At 34.2% G+C, this 23,752-nt stretch overlaps 1 protein-coding gene across 3 annotated transcripts in view; it reads left to right on the top strand.

Moving 5' to 3' along the window:
* Window positions 1–17,890, top strand: part of LOC144960157 (ATP-dependent RNA helicase cgh-1-like) — a 20,587-nt gene extending 2,697 nt beyond the window's left edge. For 2 of the 3 annotated variants that reach the window (XM_078893159.1, XM_078893160.1), the window contains exons 2-11: window positions 2,853–3,402; window positions 4,243–4,306; window positions 5,366–5,600; window positions 6,891–7,034; window positions 7,327–7,421; window positions 7,783–7,905; window positions 8,369–8,497; window positions 10,383–10,563; window positions 15,920–16,073; window positions 17,115–17,890. In XM_078893159.1, coding sequence (XP_078749285.1) covers window positions 3,359–3,402; window positions 4,243–4,306; window positions 5,366–5,600; window positions 6,891–7,034; window positions 7,327–7,421; window positions 7,783–7,905; window positions 8,369–8,497; window positions 10,383–10,563; window positions 15,920–16,073; window positions 17,115–17,364 — 1,419 coding nt within the window. In that variant the 5' untranslated portion in view covers window positions 2,853–3,358 and the 3' untranslated portion in view covers window positions 17,365–17,890. The remainder of the gene's footprint in view (window positions 1–2,852; window positions 3,403–4,242; window positions 4,307–5,365; window positions 5,601–6,890; window positions 7,035–7,326; window positions 7,422–7,782; window positions 7,906–8,368; window positions 8,498–10,382; window positions 10,564–15,919; window positions 16,074–17,114) is intronic. The other variant, XM_078893161.1, reaches the window with a different exon arrangement.
* The last annotated feature ends 5,862 nt before the right edge of the window (window positions 17,891–23,752 follow it).

Here is a 23,752-nt window from a genome sequence, read left to right as displayed (position 1 = left end):
CGCTGATGAAATTGGGTAGAATGCGCATGCGTGATGGAGGTGCATAAAAACGATCCGTTAAGATACACCGTCAACGGAGGTGCTAAAAAACACAACAATAATTGTTTTCATTTGCATCATTTTCTTGTCACAAGCAGCACCAAATAATAATAAAAACATATTCAAAACAAAATAAAAAGAAAAACAAAAACCATAGTGCCACGGGAGACTATTCAGACAGTCCAGTCCCGATAGTATGTTGATTGCACATGCATTTTGGGAGGCCGAATAGCCATGGGACACTATTCAGACTGGAGTCTGAATAGCCGCAGCCTATTTTAAAATGTAAATATCATATTATTAGAAAGAAAAAAGAAAGGTATACAGTACAGATGTTTTCCTTTTTATAGTTTTAGTGACTCTATTTTTGCGATTAACAAAATGCTAGAGAGATGTCTAGTGTATTGCGTTAGGTGTCGCGCTATTAGAATTAGAGCTATATTTTTGTCACTTTGTAGTATGATCAGTGTCCAACAACCTGGTCATCCAATCCACTAACTGGCAGTGTATTGTGCAACAAACCCACCAACCAAATTACAAAATTACGTTGAAAATTTAGTGTTGATTGTTTAGCCAAGCCAAGCGACTGACAAAAATGCAGATATGTAGGTGCAACAAATTAGCTTCTTAAAAAAAAAAATGTCCTGGCTTTCCATAAAAATAAAATGGTCAAAGAGCTCACTCAACAATAACAAGAATCGGGTTTTGGTGAAAAAGTATGACTTAATCAAGTCTCAGAACCTGTTTTGTTATTTCTGCAGGGGGTTTTGGTTGTTTTCGAATACAAGTCTTAATACAGTGGACTCCGGATAAGACGATGCCCAGGGGAACAGAGAAAAAAATTGACTTATCCGAAAATCAACTTAACCGGAGTGTAACCAAATGAGCAAAAACGCATTTGAACAAAGCAACCCAATCTAGAATAAGTATGTCCCTTCATATCGCGCGGTCTCTGTAGTGGTCATCAGAGGCTCCTACCCCCAATAGCCCATAGAGGAATCAGAATACATAAAAATCGGAATTTGAGATTTAAAAAAGCGGAATCAACTTATTGTTATTGACTATGACATGCTTTGCAACAGAAAATGTAATAGACAATCAAAAGTACTCAAATGATTAAAAATAAAAAATGTGTAAAAATGTACAGATTGTGTAAAGACTAAGAATGGGGTCAAATGATAATAGAGAACACACAGGTCCTGGTCGTCTGAGAGCAAAGCATTGAATGGATGGATTTAACCTTGTCAGGACCCTTCTCCCCACCCCCTCCCACATACACACACCTAATCAAGCAAACGCGCGTGCCGACACCACACACACACACACACACACACACACACGGACACAGGGCTAAAATTAAATAGGGAAAGAAGCTGACCGTACTCAAATAATATTATTACCGATTGAAGCCAACATCTAATATTACCAAGGTCATTGACCTCACGAATCGGAGTCACAATAATAATAATAATAATAACAATAATACTTCGGTCAACCCCCATCCCAAACATAAAATATTATCCGACATCAGCAGACATCAGCAGCACACACTTTGAAGAGACTAATCAGACATACAATGTGTGTTGATTGACCATAGGAGATGACGAAATAAGCCATAGCTCACTTTTTTTTTCGCTAGAGATTTTTAAAAAATTTTCCTTGAAGGGAAAGGTGAAAAGCGGAATTTTTGCCTTGAATGTGGAATGTATACCAATTAAGTGAAATTATTCCGCGAAAAGCGGAAGGGTAGGAGCCTCTAGGTCAAGGTCATGCTTCTTGTAAATCGTCGAGACAGAAATAGCTGGTATGCCAATTTCCTTTGCGATGATTTTCTGTCGCATGCTAAACTTTCCAAATGCATCGAATCTTCCTTTTCCGCGATAGGTTTGCCATTGTAGTTGTAGACTTGACTTGAATTCTTCTCGATAAAATTGATACTAATTAAGAGGGCCATTACATAGGATGGCCTGGGATTAGAACCAAAAAAAAATCTTGAAGTTGCGACAATGTAAAATTTGAGATGGAGAAATTAAAGTTATTCAATACTGCTCATGTACATTGAACACGGACGTCAGGCAAAGCACCTACATCACATCGATGTGCGCCAATCGTTCGCGGATATTCTCAACCACTTAAAATTCTTACTGGTAGCTTTTTTAACCAATGGAAATACTTGTTTATTTGTGATTTTTTTGTAGTCATGAGTACTAAGAACATCGACTTAAGCGACATCGACTTATGTGGAGTTTTTTTTTTTTTACTAATGTTATATAGGAAGAAGGGGGAGGGACCAAGAAAAAAAATCGACTTGGGTAAAAATCCACTTAGGCAACGTCGACGTATCCAGAGTGCACTGTACTGTTGAAATAGGCATAATAGTAATCCTGAATTTTTGTGTTGATAGAGATTTTTTGTTTGTGACATATTTGATTCATGCTATCATCATCATCACCGCAATTACAAAGCAAAGCCATAAACTACACTGCTAGCACAATGCATCATTATGTCATCACCGCTGTTTGCCACAATCGTCAATATTAGAAGTTTTCCCTAATTGTGTCTTTCAAAGGTAAACAAATAATAAAATAATAATATTTTTGAAATACCATCGGCTGCAGCTGAGAGCCACAAAATTAACAATGATAGACAGAAAAATGATGCTGGCATCAAGGTTATTTAGGTTAGGTGACCTATGTTCGTGTTAGTGCATTGCCTAACCTTGTCCCCTTTTCCCAACAATAAATCACCGCCACCATTATCACATTACTGATTCCTCCTATATACTATATTTTATTATTTTTCTCTTCCCACAGATGTTGAAACAAGCATTTACTGTATCACTTATTCGTTGATGAAAAACTTGAGTATAATGTGATTCATGATTTCATTTTTATCGGACTGAAAAACTTCATTTGTTTGATGTTCAAGAATTATTTTGTGTAGTGCTTTCTTGTATTATTTTTATGCGTTATTGGAGTTATTGTGCATAAAACTTGTGTTGAAACAATTGTTGAACAAACATCATTGTCGCATTCTGGCTTTGGTTTTGTGAACTAAACTTTTACATAGGCTGTGAGTAGTGACAGTAAGTAGGTACTTCATAAAACAGATACCTTTAGATTACATTTTTATAGCCCTGGTTTAATACCACAACGGTACAGATTCATCGCTAATTATACACTGCAAGAGAAGTGATAGTCCATCATAAAAGACTTGCTACAAAGTGTTTAAAAGTGATTTGATTGGCAAAGACCTGACTCACTCAGCAGGTGAAACTTTCAATTTTGAAAATATCCCTCAATTTGGATATTGATTCATAATGGCAGCCACACAAGAGCAAAACAATCAACTGGATAATGGAAGGTAAGCACAGTACTTATACTTATACTGTTTCTTAACTTTAATTGTATGTTGACATTTTAAACTGTAGAGCTTGGTGGATTTTTGTTGAGATATCGAAAAAAAAAATATCAGAGGCAGTTACTGAGGTCAAAATTTGTCTGAAAATCTAATCCAATATATAATTCTGTAAGAGGCAAAGGTTTCCTCCATCAAAGGAGACCTGCATTCTTATTTCCTTTTTGCATTTTTTTGTAAAATAATAATTAATGATTCCATTTTACCTCTCTTGGTTTGGATTAAATCAAAAAGATACTTAATATATCAAAAGTTCAAACGGATCTGAAACTGATTTTTTATTTTTTTAAATTTAAATTTTTTTTTTTTTTTTTCTGATCTTTTTAAAAATGAATCATTTTTGCACTTATGTTGACCTAGTAGCAGCTTAAAGCATTGGGTTTCAAATAATAATTGAAAAGCCACATTTTAAAGAATTCATTTGATATTTAGTTGCCATGAGTCTAAGTGGTACAGGACTCACTGGATTCCAGCATGCTGAATTCCGGCACGCGCTGCAATACGGTGTCTTTGTGTGTGCTGGGTGGCCATATTTTATCTATATATATAATAATGTCGTTGCCTCTCATGAGCATCAGATTTCAACACGTGTGGGTTCTCTCATGGTTTTTGGCTTCTCCTGAGAGTGTGTTAGAATCCAACAAGTACAAGTACTGATTTTTGAGATTTTATTCAAAGATCTCATTGTATAGATTTTTCATTTGAGAAAGTTATAAGAATGTCCCATCATGGATAACTTGTTGACTCACTGCCTCTCCTCTTTTTCCTTTATGGGTCTATCCTCAGTAGTGAACAGGGGTGGAAATCTAAATTGAAAATCCCAGCCAAGGATGCAAGAATCAAAACATCAGTAAGTTGTTCGTGTATCAAATGTTTCTTGTGCTCAGTTATTATTAGGGTATCAAAGGTTGACAATAATGTAGCTTGCTGTCAGCAGATCATCAGATACTCTTTAATTTCATTTACTCAGGAAAATGTGCTTTAAACACCTTTACATTTTTATTTTTAAACTTATTTTTTCATCTTTCATCTTGGGGAAATTCTAGGACAGTGAGGATCTAATGGAGGTTTTAAGTGTCTTAGATAGAAATCTGGCAATGCCGATCTCACAGAAATCCTTGGGCCTCGATTTGGGTACCAACGTGGCGCAAATTCAACGCAAGATACAGGACAAAGCGATTTCGTGTATGAAGTGTCTATAATTCAAATTTTAACACTGTCTCAAATTTGGCAGGCTTTCATTTATTTATTTCATGGTATGAACGTGCAACAAGTTTGTGAGGGTGACATTGCATCTGAGTTTGTCAGACTTAAAGGTAAAGTTTTAGTCTCCGGGTGCTCTTTTCAGAAAGCCAAGATTGTGGCTTATTGTGAAAGCCATGATTGTGGCTTTGGTGTTGAGGGGGTTTGTTATTGGTAGTGATTTACTCTCCCTATGGAAACCACTGTAGGAGTATTTGTTATTTTAGTATGGGAGGTTCATTTAACTGGTGTCTGGGCTCTGACTGGGTTGTCTATAGATTACTAGTTGCATTCTTTTTCTGTTTACTTGTGTCTTTCTGATTCTCTGTTTTTTGACATTTATGTGAGTTCAATGTATGATTTTGTTTTTTTAATGTGTCACAATGTTACAGATACTGCGTAATTTTTATTTGTTTGATTTGCCAGCTGTAAGTATTATCCAAAAAAAATTGTCTTTTGGGACTTGAGATGATAATCACGATTGTTGCAAATCTATCAACAAAAGCAAGCTTATGGTGCCTCTGACCTACAGGTGTCAAATGTTGCAAATATAAACCTGAAAAGAAACAAAGAATAGCTTTAAAAAGATTACTGCTTGATAGTAGTATGTTAACTATTTTAACACTATAAAGATATTTGCTCTCTTGTGTTTTAAACCTGATTATAGGATGTGACCAACACCAAGGGTAATGAATTTGAAGATTTCTGTCTTGGGCGTAATCTGCTCATGGGCATTTTTGAGAAAGGCTGGGAGAAACCATCTCCTATTCAAGAGGCCAGCATCCCGATCGCCCTGACTGGTCGTGATATTTTGGCCAGAGCAAAAAATGGTACTGGTAAAACAGGAGCTTATGCTATCCCCTGCTTAGAAAAGGTTGACGTCACAAAGAACATCGTTCAAGGTATTTATTTGTATTCAATTGATATGCACAATATTTGTAATTGGACCTTGCACATTTTTATTTCTAACTCACTCAATCCTAGCGATTTGTGCTACTTTTCAAAATTGGAAAAAATGAGTGTGCATAGATAGTTTTATTCAACTATAATTAACATGCAAAAACTAAAAACATTAGCTTTGATACAACGCCCGTAATTTGTCTCAGAAAATTTTAATAAATAGGCACGGGGTAAAAGTAACCCGGGTAAACTACGGATATAGTCGGCGTTAGGGTTGAGTGAGTTAATCAACATGTGTATTTTGAGTTATAGGCATAGTTTGTAGGCTTATTTTCTCTTATAAACTATGCACCACCTCACACCTCATAACAGTTATGTATAGTAGTGAGCTCATAAAGACCACTTATTTTACCTGGAGTCCTTGTTAGCAAATGTTTGATTTCTATATAGAGAGATTATGATATAAACCTTTGGGCTGCTGGATGTCTTGTCGTAGATCACATATCATTTACTTTATTCTAATATATTCAGTGACAAGGAGATGTGGCTATTTTGTCAATGTAAAATGAGTTTTTCAGATCCATAAGGCCCATGGAGCTGGAGTTTACCTTGGGTTTCTGTAGAGTTAATCAGACTTATTTATCCCAACCAGTAGAGTTAATCAGACAAGAGCAATTGCTTGCTACATTATTATTCATAGCTTACTTTTTTTTTCTCTTCTTTTAGCTGTTACATCAATTTTTGTTCAATACAACTAACATACCTGCCAAGTACCCCAATAAAATCGGATTTATCCCAATTTTTTCTTGATTTTACCTCCCTCGCCGGATTTTGGGAAACTCAGATTTTTACATTAATTTTTTTTTAAAAAAGGCGAAAATGGTTTTTTATTTTAATTTTATGATTTATATAATCAGTTAGTTTTGTTTTCTCCCTGACTGAAGGAAAGGATTGTCATTAACAATTACACCAGACCTCACACCTTGGCACATTCATACCTCATACCATTGGTCAGCCAGTTCACCCCAACAATTGTTATTTGTGGGTTATATTTATAGACGCTTGCGCCGCTATGCCTAGGGTAAACTTTGTTTTTTCTCTTAACATTGCTTACCCCTGTTTTTTTCCCTAGACTCCTATTTTTAAAAAAAGAAGCATCCTATTTTTTTCACTATGGGTTGGCCCGTATGCACTAATCAACATTCAAATACATTTTTTTTAGCTAGTTAAACGTTCCTACCTTTGAGCACTTCACAAGATGATATCCTAATTAACCTTTTTCAATATTTCAGCGATGATTATTGTTCCTACCAGAGAACTGGCTCTTCAAACAAGCCAGATTTGTATTGAACTCAGTAAACATATTGGTTGTCGTTGTATGGTGACCACAGGAGGCACCAACCTCAAGGATGATATTATGAGACTTACAGAACCCGGTAGGTTATAAGAATACTATATCCATGTCAGGCAAAAATCAAAGACTGGTAATTGAATTGTATTTTCATCATTCTGATGATTGTAATTTAAAATCCAAATTCCCATTTATTTATTTTTTGGTCTCAAATTCCAAATTTCAAATGGTCTTGTCTCGCTTTTGGCTTTTTATCAGGGTAGGATGTCAGAGTTTTTTAAAACTGTTCTTTGTTTAGCTGTCCAAAGGTCCTAGCTCTAATATTATTAAATATATTATTGATCATCTTCATCATCACCATATTCTTTCTATTTCAGTTCATGTGGTTATTGCAACCCCGGGAAGAATCTTAGACTTAATGAACAAGAATCTAGTCAGGACACATTCTTGTGGAGTTCTTATTTTAGATGAAGTGAGTCCTATCTACTTACATTGATTGGCATTTCCAAGTGTAGAATGTTTTGTTGCCAAATAGATTCTCTTTCATAACTGCATGTATGCTCATAAACCAGGTATTCAACTGCATAATTTTTCACGTTTTTGTCCATTCTTTAATTGTCATTTTTTTTTTATGGTGTTAATATTGTTGCTTATTTCAATATTGCCATCTGCTAAAAATATTTAATGTGAAGTAAATGATTTAATTCTGTCTTTTCTAGATCTTCCCTGTCTTTGTTACCATAAATAATGTACTTTTTTCTTGTTAGGAAATTTAATTCATTGCCATTTAGTTTAGTTTACCATTTCATTATTTCATGTTGTGCTCCTTGCAGGCTGACAAACTCCTCTCTCAAGATTTCAAAGGCATGCTGGACAGTATCATCGGACACTTACCCAAAGACAGACAGATCCTTCTATACTCTGCCACATTCCCTCTTACAGTAGAAGCTTTTATGGTGAGTTGATTGGACCTTACATTACATAGCACTCTCACTCAATTTGAAAATGCCAACCATTTATGTCCAACGAAGTCTGATGACAGATTTTCTTTTGGGGAATTAAAAGTCGTTGGTGATAAATGGGAATAAAAATGTTTGAGACTAGAAATGTACGAGAGCATATTGGTGTATAGTCTTCATGATCTTCAATAGTTCAGCGGGAAATAAATGGGGATGGTTTTATTTGTACTTCTTATTCACAGTGAAAGCAAAAAACATTTATAAGGATTTTTGAATTTTTTGTCTTGATCCCCCTTAAAATCATTTAACAGGTGATTTGTTGATTAAACTTTGGTAGCTATAGATTGATTCCCATGTTGTTACACTTTATTTTACACCAATAAAATATTTATAGATTGTTATTCATTTTGAAATCTATAGCCTATTTTTCAAGAGTGTCGCATATTGATTCTGTCCACAGAGGAAACATCTGAAAAATCCTTATGAAATAAATCTTATGGATGAATTGACGCTTAAGGGAGTAACACAATACTATGCTTTTGTTCAAGAAAAACAGAAAGTTCACTGTCTCAATACACTCTTCTCAAAGGTATGCTTCTTCGTCATCATTATCATCACATCAGTAATAGTAGTAGTACATGCCTGTAAATCTTCCGTCTATTGTCGGATTTCCGACAGTACGATTTTGCTCTATAAGTGCTAAAAATAAAGAATAAAAAGATAATAGTAAAAATATAATTCGTAACGTCAAAGAACAGAACCAATAACAAAAGAAAATAAAAGACATTTTGTTCCTCGAAAAAATTAGATTTTATTCCGTTTCAAATGCCGACTTAATAAATCCAAACCAAAAAAACACTTTTTATTTGTCGTATCAAAGACAAAACAAAACAAAACTATAATATTTACATGCCACCTACACGCTCTGCTAGCCGTGGATGTATTCACTGCCTGGCTACTGTGCCACAGCCAGCGAGAGAGAGGTCGCGAAGTTCGCGCGAGTCGTCTTCACACACCTAGTCAGTAAATAACGCACACACAGAAGTGTGTCGAACCGGACCGGAAGGTTTCTCTCTATTTTGCTACCGACACACATGCATATCTCTCATATAGTTTTCTCTATATTTTATTGGTTCTGTCCGGATGTGAGACGGGGAAAAAAAAATGCGAAATAATTATTTTTCTTTCGTCTTCTTCTTCTTCTTATTCTATAAGAATTAATCCAAATAAATGAAAGAATCAGCGTAAACATTTAACACAATCAGGAGCGAAGATACACTAGTAGGGGGTTTGGGAGGGGGGAAAATTTTTTTTTTTAAAGTCTCCCCCCTACCAAACCCCCTACTAGAAGTTCTAGTGTAGGGGGTTTGAGTTTCCCCCCTCCCAAACCCCCTTCTAGAACAAGAATACTTGGGATGTAGTAGCTTATGGAAGGTCTCCCAGGAATTGTTCTCTTCCTTTCGTTTTACAACTAACTCAGACCTGGGCCCTCAAACTCTAATAATTGGGATTTTTGTTTTTTGGTACCATAAAATAAGGACCTCTTTATAAAAAAGTAGGGGAAAGTGACATGATTTGACTAGTCAATTGACGTGTCATGTCTGTGTTGTGTCCATATTTTTGTCCTGTTGTGCCTTTTTTCGCATGTTCAAAAAATTCCGACAATTTTTTCACCAACCATTTACAGGCCTGGTAGTAGTAGAGGTAATAGTGTTTTTATGTATGTTTTTTTGTAATCAATGTAGGTCTCATTGGGATGTGCTTTTCCAGAACTAAGTTTTTCAAGTTAGACATATCTGGTTTTCTACAGCTTTGAGCATTTATTTCTTTATTTATTTTTGAAAACATAAATTAAAGTTGAAAAAAAAATGGATAACCAATCTTCATAATATACCACAGATTTAATTATTTTTGTTATGTCACCTCAGAGCATATTTACCCTAATTTAGTTTTGAAAAAAAAAATAATTCGGTTTTCTCATCTGTTTAATGTTGTTGATAATATAATAGAGTGATATATTTAGAATTTTTAATTTTAAAAAAATATGTTTTGCATGCCATGTATATTGTGTTCCAAGACCTATATTGTATGGGACAAGCGCTATATAAATAAACTACATTATTGTTATCTTATTGCTAATTTATTTGAATACCCAAAACAAATTACCAGTATTACACGACTTTTGAAGAGATAATCATTTTATTTATTTTATTTAAGAGAGATGAGGGAAAAAAAGCATTTATTTTGCCAATATCGAGAAGAAACGCTGCATCTCAAAGATATGTCATTACGCTTTTAAAAAACCTGTTTTTAATTTAACACACCTAGTTGCTTTTTGCTGTGTGATCATAATAAAAGCTCTGCTTTAAAATTGTCTTTTTATCTATTGATAAACAGTCAGGTCTGATTACAGAATATAGTGATCAAGACGTCCAGCTTTTGTTGAATGCTCCGTTACCTTTTTCTTTCTCCAGCTCCAAATTAACCAGTCCATCATCTTCTGTAACTCAACCCAAAGGGTGGAGCTGCTGGCCAAAAAGATCACCGAGTTGGGCTACTCTTGCTACTACATTCACGCCAAAATGAACCAGCTGCATCGTAACCGTGTCTTCCATGACTTCAGACAAGGACTTTGCAGGAACCTTGTCTGCTCTGGTAGGAATACCTGATGTTAAATAATAATGATAATAGGGATAATTTTCAATGTAAAATCTGTTAAAATGAAGAACTTTTACTCAGAAACAGAAGTTAACAAATCACAGTACACCGTAACATTCTATTTTCGAGCAAGTTCAGATTTTTACAATGGAAATATACAATTGTTTTTTGTTTTTTTTTTGTTTTTTTTGGTCTGCTATTTGTGTCTTGTCTGTGACAGTTCTGCTCTAACTTTGAGTGATTCGATGATAGGGACATGGATGCTGTATGACTGACATAGACGCAAAATTAGTCAATTGACATAAATAATTTAGGTTGGGTTGATTGTTCCTATTGACCAAGATATCTGATGCCTCTGATGATGTCAATCACTTACCTACATTATCAGATATTCATTTGATGAGACTGAAATCTGAAGGAGGATCAGGCTTGGTTATTTAAAAAAATATTTTTCTCTCTTTTAATGTTATTGTTTGTTCAACTTGTCCTTTTTCTAATGATATCCATTTGGAATTAACCATGAAATCCTGCTACTACAACAGCAGGCATTTTAAGCAAACATCAATTTTGTATTTGCTGTGTGAATAGCAAAAATCATTATTAGTGCCATATTTTTAAAAAACCCCAACTGTTTGGATGAGCAATATCCGCTTTTTAAAAACTCGATTCCAGTTTACAATTTTCATCATTGGTAAAGCTATACAAACCTACCACTTTTACAGATTTCTTCAGCAAATTTGTTCAAATTCAAATGTTTCCCTCCAGATTTGGGATTTTAAACCATATTATTAAAACAAGAGAAAAGGCAACTAAAAATAGTTAATTTGCTCTGAAATGGTTATATGATAAAATTGAACCGCATTGCATCAGCCCTAAAGCATATTTAGAGATAATTCCTATGAATGAGAGTTAAAAATTATGCGTGTTGGGTTGATACAGATTTATTTGTTATTTGCTCGTGGCATGTCTGGTAATCTTGATAGCCTCTGATGATGTGAACAGTCTTACCTACATTATCAGAAATAGGTGATGATGGATATGATCTGAGGGGTTTGTTATCCTATTTAGTAGTACGTTTATGGAACACTGCTGTTTATTTCTTCATAAAATCGGATCACTTAGTTATACTGCTGGAACCCAGCAAGTGACTGACAATAGCAGCTGCATGCTGTAAAATTGGCTACCTGGACGGGGATTCCCCTTTTTGAGGGTTAAGGCACAAAGTATTGCATTTTCGTGATGTAATATAACACCATATCTAGATGACCACTTACATTACAAAAATATTAACTAATGGAACAGATAGTACTACTTTCACTCGTTATGTTGGTTCTTTTTTCGTTTTATTGTGATTATTCTGATAGGTTTTATAAGCAATTTAAAATCCCTACTATTTTAAAATATTTTTGTTGTTTTGCGGACAATAAAAAATTCAAATCTTTAAAATCAGACGTTGGATTCCGAAACTAATTAATGCTTTGTCCAGTCTTGATATTTTTACACAAAGTAAAACATTCATTTTCTGATTCAACACATTTTAACTACGTTTTTAATGGTCATAAATGTAATGGGCTGGACATCAAGTATGTTCTCTTCATTTGTATTTTATATTGTATTTAAAAGATATGGAGTTAAGTTGATTAAACAATTTAACACACCCCTAAAGAACAAATAAAGCAATATATTGTGTTTGTAGGTTTTACTTCACTATTACAAATAGAAACAAAATCATCATCATTACACCAAACAACAACACCATCACAGTGGCGTAGTTGATAATACAAACGATGAATATGGTAGAAAAAGGCATCCTCTCTCTCTCTCTCTCTCTCTCTCTCTCTCTCTCTCTCTCTCTCTCTCTCTCTCTCTCTCTCTCTCTCTCTCTCTCTCTCTCTCTCTCTCTCTCTCTCTCTCTCTCTCTCTCTCTCTCTCTCTCTCTCTCACACACACACACACACATATGCATCCTGCATATATACACACATACAAAAGTAAAAGACAGGCTAAGAGAACTGCATCACATTCACACTACACCTAATTCATATCACTGACAACAAGGATATAACATCAACAGTTGGTACATATAGTATTCCACAAAGGCAAGTTTGACTGGGGAAAATAAAAAGAGGGGAAGTGGGGGGGGGGGGGGGGGGGGGGGGGGGAGAGTACTTTAACATAGCCAAGATAGAGAAAATAATAGTGGCACCTCCTAGGAATTAAGAGATATTCAGACAATATTCAGTGTACAAGTAGTGCAGCTGGTGAATAAAACCTTCCCACACCAATCAACAGAGACATGAATGAAACAAACCCATTCATTTCATATTCTTAAATCAGTAACAGATGTGTCTTTAAGAACTATTATTGTAGAGCTACTTGCAGAGATATATTATATATATATATATATATTATATATATATATATATATATATATATATATATATATATACAATAAGTATGACTTCTTCACTCCTTTACCATATTCGTGGGAACTTTTCATGATAAAACTGTAGAATCGGTGTAGTAAAGTGTTCCATGGTCAGTGGGGAGTCCAGGAAATGATTAAGACATTGTTTACATTGTGTAACTGGTCCAAATTCATCACCCACGATAGCCTAGACATCTCATAGACTGCTAGATATTCCCAGTGAAATTTGATACCCCGCCCCTACACTTGTTACATATTTGTTGAACTGAATTAACATTAGTGCAACAGAAAGTAGACAGTTTGTACTATGCACTAGTGTGGATAATAATAAACTGCAACGTCTGATTGTTGTTGTAGGGATTCCAGAAACATTTGATTTAAATGATAAATGTAGTGAAAATGTGAGTCTACTTTGCTGTCTTCCTGAGAAAGAAATATACTGATGATATCTATGATATTTAGTCCACTGTGTGAGGAGGATTTCAATCTATAACATGAGTAATATAGGTTTACATTTAAGATAGTTGTCACTTGGCTATGCCATTATTTATCAGACCAATTAGACTACTCGCTTCACTGACTGCAGGCACGTGCCATACCAGAGCGCAGGTAAAGAGAAGGAGAGTAGTGACCTCTTGACCTAGCATCTCAACTAAGTGATCCGCTGGTAAACCACTGTGGGAAATATATTAGTGCAAAGCTATAATTTAAAAATTCTATCTCTCCTGACCTGTCTGTATTATTGTTCATATCTAGACATGCTCTTAGAATAAGATATGTAATATATCATCTGATTGCTGTCTTTAAAATTTATGTGATTCAATACGTGACGATGGAATTCATGTTTTTTTGGTACGACCATTTATGTGTATTTCATTTTCCATTTTCCTAATGGGAAAAAATATATATATACAGAGTGATTTTATTCTTTCTCTCAGTTCTGTCATATATAAAACCTTAACGGTGAGAGAATCTCCATTGCTTACATTCCCTTGAGTTTGTTCCTATGTGGACATAGGGCCTTATTTCTGTTTGATAGGTGCCCTGTACGACATAGGATACATCATAATAGCCAGATTGTTATCATTTTTCATCAGCCTTTGGCTTGATGTTGATTTCAGTTCTGGTTACACTTTTCCATCAAACTCTAATTATTATGTCTATGTTTGATTTTTTTAAATGTATCTTTGTCATTGTTTTCTCAGATCTGCTTACTGCTATATACAATTTATAGAACTACTAATGTTTAGCTCCAACACACCTTCCTAATTTTATGCTTTTGGGTAATCATTACGTAAAAACAACCCTGATTACGCTACTAAGGCTAAATCAGAGAGAAAAAATGCTTTTCTGATTGGTCATCTTTTAATTTCCTGATGTGATCAAATGACCCACGTACTAACATGTTTTTGTTTTTTTTCAATTTAAGAAGAAGAAAAAAATAAACACAAACATTTAAAACATGATTGTCAACAAAGGAGCACTACTTTTCTGTGTAATTGTTGAATATTGAATTTCTTTTTGGTTAGCGATTGTGATGAGTGGATTACACTATGCAGTTAGGAAGGTACACAGCCTCGATAGATTTTATATGATGTATAAAAATATATATATATGATGTATAGCAGTGTCATCACATTATTGTTTTTGGTGAGTTTTTGTTTGATAACACTTTTTCCCCCCCACAAATTACTCAAAATGGTTTCTTTCATTACAAATTTTTGATTTTTCAAAGAGGGAGGTATTCTCCTATTACAGATTTGCTTTAAGATCGATGAATTTTTGATTTAAAAAATTGATGTCTTTGGACAACATATGATGTAATTGATTATCATTTTTTCAAGACAATTTTTAATTTTATAGTAAATGACAAGTATGCAAGTCTGTTTTTTTTTTTGTTTTAAAAAAAAATGATTTCATTACATGCTTATCAGATTTTTATCTATCATGACGTTCTGAGTTTTGTGTCCGATTTCTTATTTTGTGTTTTCCACTCGGGCATGGGGCATGAGTCATTTTGACTTTGAAATGTCCTGAATCAAGAGAGGATACATCATTGCCAGATAATATAATTCTGCCAAGTCATGTATGACTTGCATGTATGAGATTTGTAATCTGGTTACATACCATTCATCTTATTGTATTTTTGAAATATAGATTACTGTCACTTTAGTTTGATTGGTCACAATAAAATGGAATACCATGTGTTTTGAAAAAATAAGTACTACAAACACAAATCTTCTGAAAGACACGTTTGTTTTAAACTCCTGTTTTTGCCGATCATCACTGTTAAACTTAAACTCAATAGGACTTCAGTCACTTTCACATAGCGCTGTTGATTCTGAAGAGTGAAGTAAAATGCAATAAAAGTCAATGACCTACTGTTGTTGAGTGTATGTGTTAGTACATACACTTGAGCATGAAAAGGTTCTATAAATTACACACTGGATTAAAACAGCTTTCTTTGTTCTATCACCCTTAAATCACTCAACCACACAAAGGGTGGTTGGCATTGAGGCTTTGCACCACAAACAGGGCAAAGGGCAAAGCTAACTGCAACCGATTCTCTATGACTATTGTTATTATAGTAAGGCCAAAATGCCAGTCATAATCACCGTTTGGTTTGGATGAGCTTGTCAATATGGCCCTGAAATGAATATCATCTCCAGCGTTTTGTTTTACTAGGGGGATTTATAAAACAATAACAACCCTTACATTTCAGTTTGGTTAACTTGTGTCTCATTTTGTTTTTGATTTGTGATTTTTATTTAATTTAAGGATACATGTTACATTCACCTTGAAGAATGCCACTAAAAGTCGAAGTATGTAAACTTTGTTGCAAGAACTGGCTAACAACAACATGTCATGAATATTCATTATAGGGAAGTTTGTAAATGGATTTCTCATTTCTCATTGTTCATCCAGATTTATTTACCAGAGGTATTGATATTCAAGCAGTGAATGTAGTCATCAACTTTGACTTCCCCAAGCACTCTGAGACTTACCTGCACAGAATTGGCCGATCAGGACGATATGGACATTTGGGTGTCGCCATTAATTTAATTACATACGATGATAGGTAGGTGATGATTTTTTTAACTTTTAGAATGTATCCCTCATTTTTACCACAATCATTTCGACACCAGTCTGGACCCCATCTAATAGTCAAATAAAGTATTGAAAAAGGAGTGGTCAGATATGCTACAGTTATAGGCCATGCATAGTTTAATAATGGCTATAGAATCATCATTGTCTACACAAGGAGAAAAATTGAGAGAAAAGAAAAAGCTGTTAAGCAGAATTGATAATGGTACTTAGATTGAATAGACTCGAATACTGTTTTAGTGGGGTTCATCTCGTAGATTAACAAATTTAGAAGGATTTTGGCTTGATGGTGGTGATAGCATTGATTGTTGGAGGGATGGAGGAGGGAGTGATATGTTTAATTGTCATTGCATATTACATATGTCTGTCACAGTCAAATAAATTTATATGGGAGGCGTTAACAATGTAGTTTAAGTGACTTTTAGTTTGTGTGACATTTGCAGGTGTGTCATCTATTGGTTTTCATTCAGGATTTGCCTGATGTCGGGCCAGTTTCCCCGTTTTTGAGAAAATTTTACCATTCAAAAAAAATATATCACAATAGCAGTTGCAGTACCACCACTATCATGACAGACATAATAGGTCATCTATACTTTTTCTTTTCTTTAATTCACTTTTCATCTGACATAATACCAGATTTAGGCTTGGTTCACATAGCTTGATAAAAAAAAATAATTCGGTTTCTATGGAGGTAATTTTTAAATATTTTTTTTCATTATGTTCATCTTGGCCTTACTTGCTTCAATTGTTGGTGAGTCTGACATTCATATTTAATTCTGCCAATTGAATTAGTTAAGTCAGACATTGAGAATCCTCATAAATACCATGAGTGTATTATATTGTTTGTCTTCTAAATTATTTTGGGGAGAACAACTCCAGATTCTCACGTTGACACCAATTCAGCTTTTCTTATTGATCTTCTTTGCCCTTATAATATTGTGTGAGCTTCACTTACTTTTATGATTTCATTCATTTCTTTATAATTTTTGTCTTTTTTTCTTCTTCTTTCTTTCAGATTTGCCCTTCACAAGATTGAGCAAGAGTTGGGGACAGAAATTAAACCAATTCCCAAAACGATCGACCCCTCTCTCTACGTGGCTGAAGCACAAGCCCAGGACCCCGATGCTGAGGAAGAATATTATCGTCAGGAAATGCAGAAGCAGCAGCAACAACAGCAACAGCTACAACAGAAAATGACCAACAATCATCAGTCCTCATCACAACAAGCACAACAAAACAGACCTCATCAACAGGCTGTCGCCTAAGTACATGATCTACATTTTGTCATCATCATCATTACTTACCATCATCTTCATTATCATCATCGTTTTCATCTTTGTTGTTCCACAGCTCAAAAGATATCATCTTCATCAATCATCATATATCATCATCATCACAGTTATCAAGTGAGTTGACCACATTGTGAAAAGGTGACTTTTATAAAACTGCAGTTTCCTCAAAAGAGGTTCTACACCTGTTACAGCTCACCTTTTTTTGTTGTTGCTTACTTGTCAGATGTCTGGACCGGGGAACTTTCAGCTTTTCTGTGACTAGTTTATGGAATTTTCCCAACCCTGTTTGGTGTTTTGTACGTACTTAACTATTTGTTTAACTAGTGGGAAAACATTTGCAAGTTTTGTTCTGTAGTTTTATGTAGTAAGTCTATCACTAACAATTTAGTGGTCGTTAGGTCCAAACTTTGTGGTATTGTCCAATGTACCAGATTTCTGTTATTTACATTCCCAAATTTAGAATTCAAATTTAAAAAAAAAAAAAGAAAAGAAAAATAAACATTTTTTGGGTTAAAATATCTCTGGGCTTATTGGTAACTTTGTTGCCTAATCAAAATTTTTTACATTTTCCTTTGGTAATGACAGTGTATGTTCCCAAGTTCCCATCTCGAAGCGACAACTGAAGGCAGCAATTCACTGTAATGTTTATGTGTCTGTCTTTCTCTCATGGAATGCGTATTTATAGTGTGTGGATGTGAAAGTAAGCTGTGGGTTTTGTGAAGGGAAAATGTGCCAAGAGACGTTGATAATGAGTTGACTTTTGTCACAGTGTGAATTTTTGTGTTACATGTGTAAAATGTATGATGTGTTACACAAGTAAGATGTATGATGTGTTACACGAGTAAGATGTATGATGTGTTACACGAGTAATGTATGATGTGTTACACTTGTAAGATGTATGATGTAAAGTGGAGTTACTGTGGCTACTTTGGATAATTTTGGCCACTTTGACGAGTGTTTATGCTTAACTGGTTTTAACTTTTTAAAATTTGTAAATATGACTTAAAAAATTAAAACCATTTAAATTTCATGACTTGAGTATTTTTTTAACGGTAATCTTAAGTGCATTGGTGGGTTTAGAAATACAAAAAGGAGCTCTATGCACACCAGTATAATCCTACATTTACATCAACAGAAGCTTAAAACCACAAGGCCCCCTCAAGATCATGATTCATGATAACATTTTGTTGAGAGACATAGCATTTGAGTTCAATAGCATGTTTTGCACATACTTTTGAGTTCAAAAGTATTGTCATTTTTAATGTCAGCTTCATGATGGAGCAAACTGTTTTCTCCAACTTTTGACCACTTAACAAATCGAATTATCCACTTTTATTTTTTAGCCTATTTCCTGTGCACTGTGTGCCATACGGTTTCTCACGACAATCTGCTCACCATTGCAAAACTGGAATATTATTGCTTGTACAAGCTAATGAATGAAAAGAGTACAAATTACATTATTTCATATAGCTTGTAATGGGTTTAGAATTGAGATGGATAATGATTGATGTTTTACAATTGGTTGTACATATGTGTGTGTGTGTGTATGTATGCGTGTGCAAGTGTACATGTATGTGTGTAGCAGCCTTATGGTGTGTATATGTGTGTGTGTGTGTGAGAGAGAGAGAGAGAGAGAGAGAGATGCTAAAGATGACAAAGGAATGGGACTTGGGTGTTTTAGACCATTGTTCCAGCCTTGTCTAGTTGAAATCATTGTAGAATTGTATAAGCTAATTCAAACCTATTCCCCCTTCCCAATCAGACAGTATGGCCATCACCATCACCTCCATATCAATTCATTTCCAACTCATCATCTGTTGTTCCCATCGACCCGTCGTTCAAACTGGTTACCCGTCTTATCGGGCCTAACACACCCTCCCTTGTACAGTTAGAAACGTTGTATAACCAATTTGGAAATCTTTGATCACGATGTGTGAAGTTAAAATTCATCTGTCAAATGTGGGCACAAAGGCTTTTTGTTTTAAACTTGATATATGGTGGTGATTGATTTCCATCTTGACATCCAATACAATATCATGATACATGATGAGTTACCATGAAGCAAAGAACTCATCGTGTTACCTACCAATGGAAAAAGATGTAATCCAACTTGTTTTTGTATATAAATTGTAAATATAAAACTATGTTTTTATAACAATAATGTGAAGAATAACAAGTTCCATTATATTTACTGAATCGATATAATATACACATTTGGGAAGCGAATACACGTTTCCCCATGTCCGTCGGAATTAATGAGAAATATCTCCTAAAGGTTAATATGTATCTGCAACGATGCTTTTCTTTCATGAAACATCCAATTTGAGTATAGTGAGCAGGGATATTTTTTTTTAAATGGGGAATCTGATTTAAATTTCTATAGGTAAGACCAACGCGTTTGTAAATATGATTAAATCTGAAATGATTTTTTAAAGAGTATTATAGATTTACCATTTCCAGATGGTTAACAGGTTGAAGAGATGTTCCAAGTAATAGGATAGGTGGTACCTTAAAAGTTTATTGGTCATGCCAGTATACAATAGATAGGATAGAAAATGGAAAAGCTTAATCATTGTACACGCACATCATGTCAATTAGTGACCATTGTGAGCATTCATCGAGGTAATTTGACCATCTAGGAGAAGCAACAAAACTACAAGATGAAAGAACAGAAACACCATGACAACATCCGTGGCCAACTTGCACCACTAAAACAAAACACAACAACACACTTATTGTAGAACTATTGATTTGTGTAGTTTTGGGCCAAACGTTATGAGGGTGTGGATGTTCTGTTTTTGCTCTCTGAAAACTTGGCCGATATGCTACTGGGATTTGCAACACGTAGTAATAAAGCTTTTTTTTTTTTAGCAGACATACTTAACTTGTTACAATAAAAAAAATTATATTGTTCATGGTTTGAAATACCGTGCCATAATGTAGGCATGACTTGCACATATTTTGTTTATTTATATATATTTTTAAATTTTTTTAAAAAATTAATTTTTGTTTTGTTGAAATTTTGTTTTTCTTTCTTTTTTTTTTAAATATTTTTTTCTTTCTTTTTGTTTTTGTGATTAAGTTTATTACTAAACTGACGAGGAAGGTATTATCACTGCATTGTCATCAAGCACTTTGGATTGTACTGAATGTGAACATTGCATTACCAGCATTGATATTTATCTCCATAATAAGTTTGGGTGTGGACTTACAAATGAAAATATAATATGTGTTGCAGGCTTATTTCCTTATTTATCTTTTGCTCGGGGGAGGGGGGGGGGGGGGGTACCTGTGGTTGGAACATTTGAATTATTTTTTCCTGCTGCTACTTTGTAAATTTTTTATCTGATGATTGTCATTATTATTATTATTATTATTATTATTATTATTAATGTTATTATTATTATTATTTATTTCTTCATAGATTTTATATATATTTTTTTTTTATTTTGGTATTATAAAAAGTGTAGATCTAATTTTTCGTTTATTTAATTAACAAAATATTATATATATATATATATATATATATATAATATATATATATATATATATATATATATATATATATATATATATATATATATATGTCATTAATAAAGATGATGTTATGAGGGGTTGAGGGTATATTTATATGAATCTTGGCGAATTAAAATCAAGATAATTCATATTCATATGAATGTTCTCTCATGCCAGGTAGTTTTACCTGAATTTATAGACTGACAATGATATCATATTTGTACTTTGGGGGTCGTCTGACAATGATATCATGTTTGTACTTTGGGGGGTCGTCTGACAATGATATCATGTTTGTACTTTGGGGGTCGTCTGACAATGATATCATATTTGTACTTTGGGGGGTCGTTCATGTGTAGTTCAAATTGTCTTTGAAATTCTTTTCTTTTTTTCAAAATGCTGATATTTTTTTTCATTTCAATTTCTTTCTCTCTTTTTTTTTTTTTTGTCAATTATCCCCAATTCATTGTCTTCAACTCTATCATGTTCGACATGAATGAAATTGGAACAAACTTGGGATTGTCTGTCCATTCATGGCGACCACGAGAGAGTTCATGTTATTGTTATTGATTTTAATTGGATTTTATTTTCATTTTTCATAGTTTTGAAAAATAGAATAGAATCAAAGAAACGTTTTTTTTCTTACTGAGGATTAGTTTTATGGAGATATTATCCATGGTTGATCTCGTTGTTTTAAGTCATATTATCCACTTTCTTTTTGTGTAATGATGAAGATTGTCATTTGTGGACCAAGATTGCATTGTCACTTTGTCGAGACTAAATTTGGTTAAATTTGTCTCACATACCTACAATAGGTTCATACATTGGGGGGGGGGGGGGCATATCAGCAGAACTGAATTCAGTCTCAAAAGTCGATCCTGTTTTACTGATGTTGTTACATCCCGGGTTTTCCGATTTTATCATCCATTGAGTTGGATTGGATTTGTGCCATCCTGCATGATTGAACAGGAAATATATTTGACTTCGAGGTTAGTAACATAGTGACTGATTTATTATATAATGAATATTGAATTTTGCTTTTAGGTCTTAGTGAGTTCTGGGTGGGGATCCTGACCTCCCATAGTGGGCAGGGGGTTACATACTGTGTCTTCTATCCCCTTATGTCTGTTTTCCAACATGCTTTCTGTCTTTGTCTTGGCATGAGATTACTTGGTTTTGTCCTGGCCCTGGCCGGAGTCCTAGATGAGAGGGAAACAATCAAATGCATAGTTATTGTTTTGGGAGATGATATTTTTTTTCCTTGTAAATCATCTCTTTGTTATGTGTTATTAAATTTGTTAGTTTTAATGTATAATGAAATGTAAGCATTTGAGTGTATTCCTCTTTGTTGGATCTTGTGCTTGTGCCTGGGTGAGACTTATAGGTGATATCAGACTAAGTACATTGATGGTATGCTCTTGGAATCTACATCTGATACCTATTTGTTCTCAATTAGCGGGTGGTTGGATGGGAGCATCACCCTTGAATCATATACCTATGATGTTCGCATGGGTGTACGATCCGATAGTGATGTCGTTTCTTCTTCTCTTTACTAGCCTATCCTGCTTCTTTGGTTTGTGATTGTATTTTTGACAGGGGATATTTTTTTTTTTCTGTAAATCTTCTGCCTGTTTGTTCTTGGTTATTTATAATTTAGCTTATGATATCTTTAGGTTATGATTTTGATTTACATTTGTACTATTTTTGTTAGATTGCTTGTTTTTTTGTTTCAGCGGTCTCTCATAACCTCAATTGTGTTGGAAGAGACCTAAAGCAACAAACAAACAAAAAAAAAAAAATCAATTCCCCTTTGTCTTACTTTTTCTTGTGTGCTGTATTTGTAATTCTAAATCTTTTTACTATCCCATTTTCTTCCTTTTTACTGGCGCTGATATAACCTTAATGTGTTGCAAGCGCCGTAAAACCCTTAAAAACTTAAAAACAAAAACAAACAAACGTCCGGGCTATGTATTTGAGTTTGGATTGTTTTGTTTGTGTGTGTGTGTGTGTGTGTTAGTGTTTTTGGGTTTTTTAAATATTTGTTTTTGTTTTGTTTCGTTATTCTCCATTTGCAAAGAGAGACTCCAGTGTCTCATGGGCCATCTATGCTTCTTTCCACAAGTCTTATGAGCCATTTTTAGTCAAAGGAAGAATGTGGTCTGTGGGATGTTGAGGCTGAAATCCCCTATTTTGTAGCTGTTATGACTGAATTAATAATGTCCTGAACTGTTCTGTCCTTGCAGAGATTCAACCTGCCATTTTTTCTTTTAGAGGATTAGATTAGAAATTTATGCTTTATTCAAGTTTTCTCGCATTAGCTCTCTCAAGTTCACCATGATTGAAAATGGAACAAATTTGTTTGATTTTCCATTCATATGAACTTGAGAGATTTACCATGGTTTTATAGCTTTATTCATCCAGCAATCATAGTGAAGTGAAGTGAGGGATTCAATCTTACATGGAATCTTCTTTTCTTTCTTTTTGTTTTGTTTTGTTTGTTTGTGTATTTGTTATTGGATGAATTACCTATATCGTGTATGCTCTATGAATATTATTCTTAAGCCTGAAAATACTCAGTAGGGATTGTTGTTATATATTGTGTCTGATGGGACTGCGATGAGTTTATTGTACAAATATAGTCTGGTTAGGGTGTAGTTGTTATATCAAAGAAGCCAACAAATCTAGAATTATGGGCCGATTTGCTGCATTGTTCCAGTTGCTTGATTATTTTACTTGTAGATAAAAAGGTGAAAACGTCAGGATCAGTACAAGTTATGGAGCACAAGAATTTTATCTCTGCATAGATTCACAGTGCTGCTGGCTTGATTAAGTAAATATGTTTTTATCT

The sequence above is a fragment of the Berghia stephanieae genome, chromosome 14 (assembly GCF_034508935.2).
Source record: "Berghia stephanieae isolate SIO BIC M18660-M18661 chromosome 14, UCSD_Bste_1.3, whole genome shotgun sequence".
Lineage (NCBI taxonomy): Eukaryota > Metazoa > Mollusca > Gastropoda > Nudibranchia > Aeolidiidae > Berghia > Berghia stephanieae.
The sequence above is the reverse complement of the archived record's forward strand: the minus strand, read 5'-3'. Positions and strand labels throughout refer to the sequence as shown.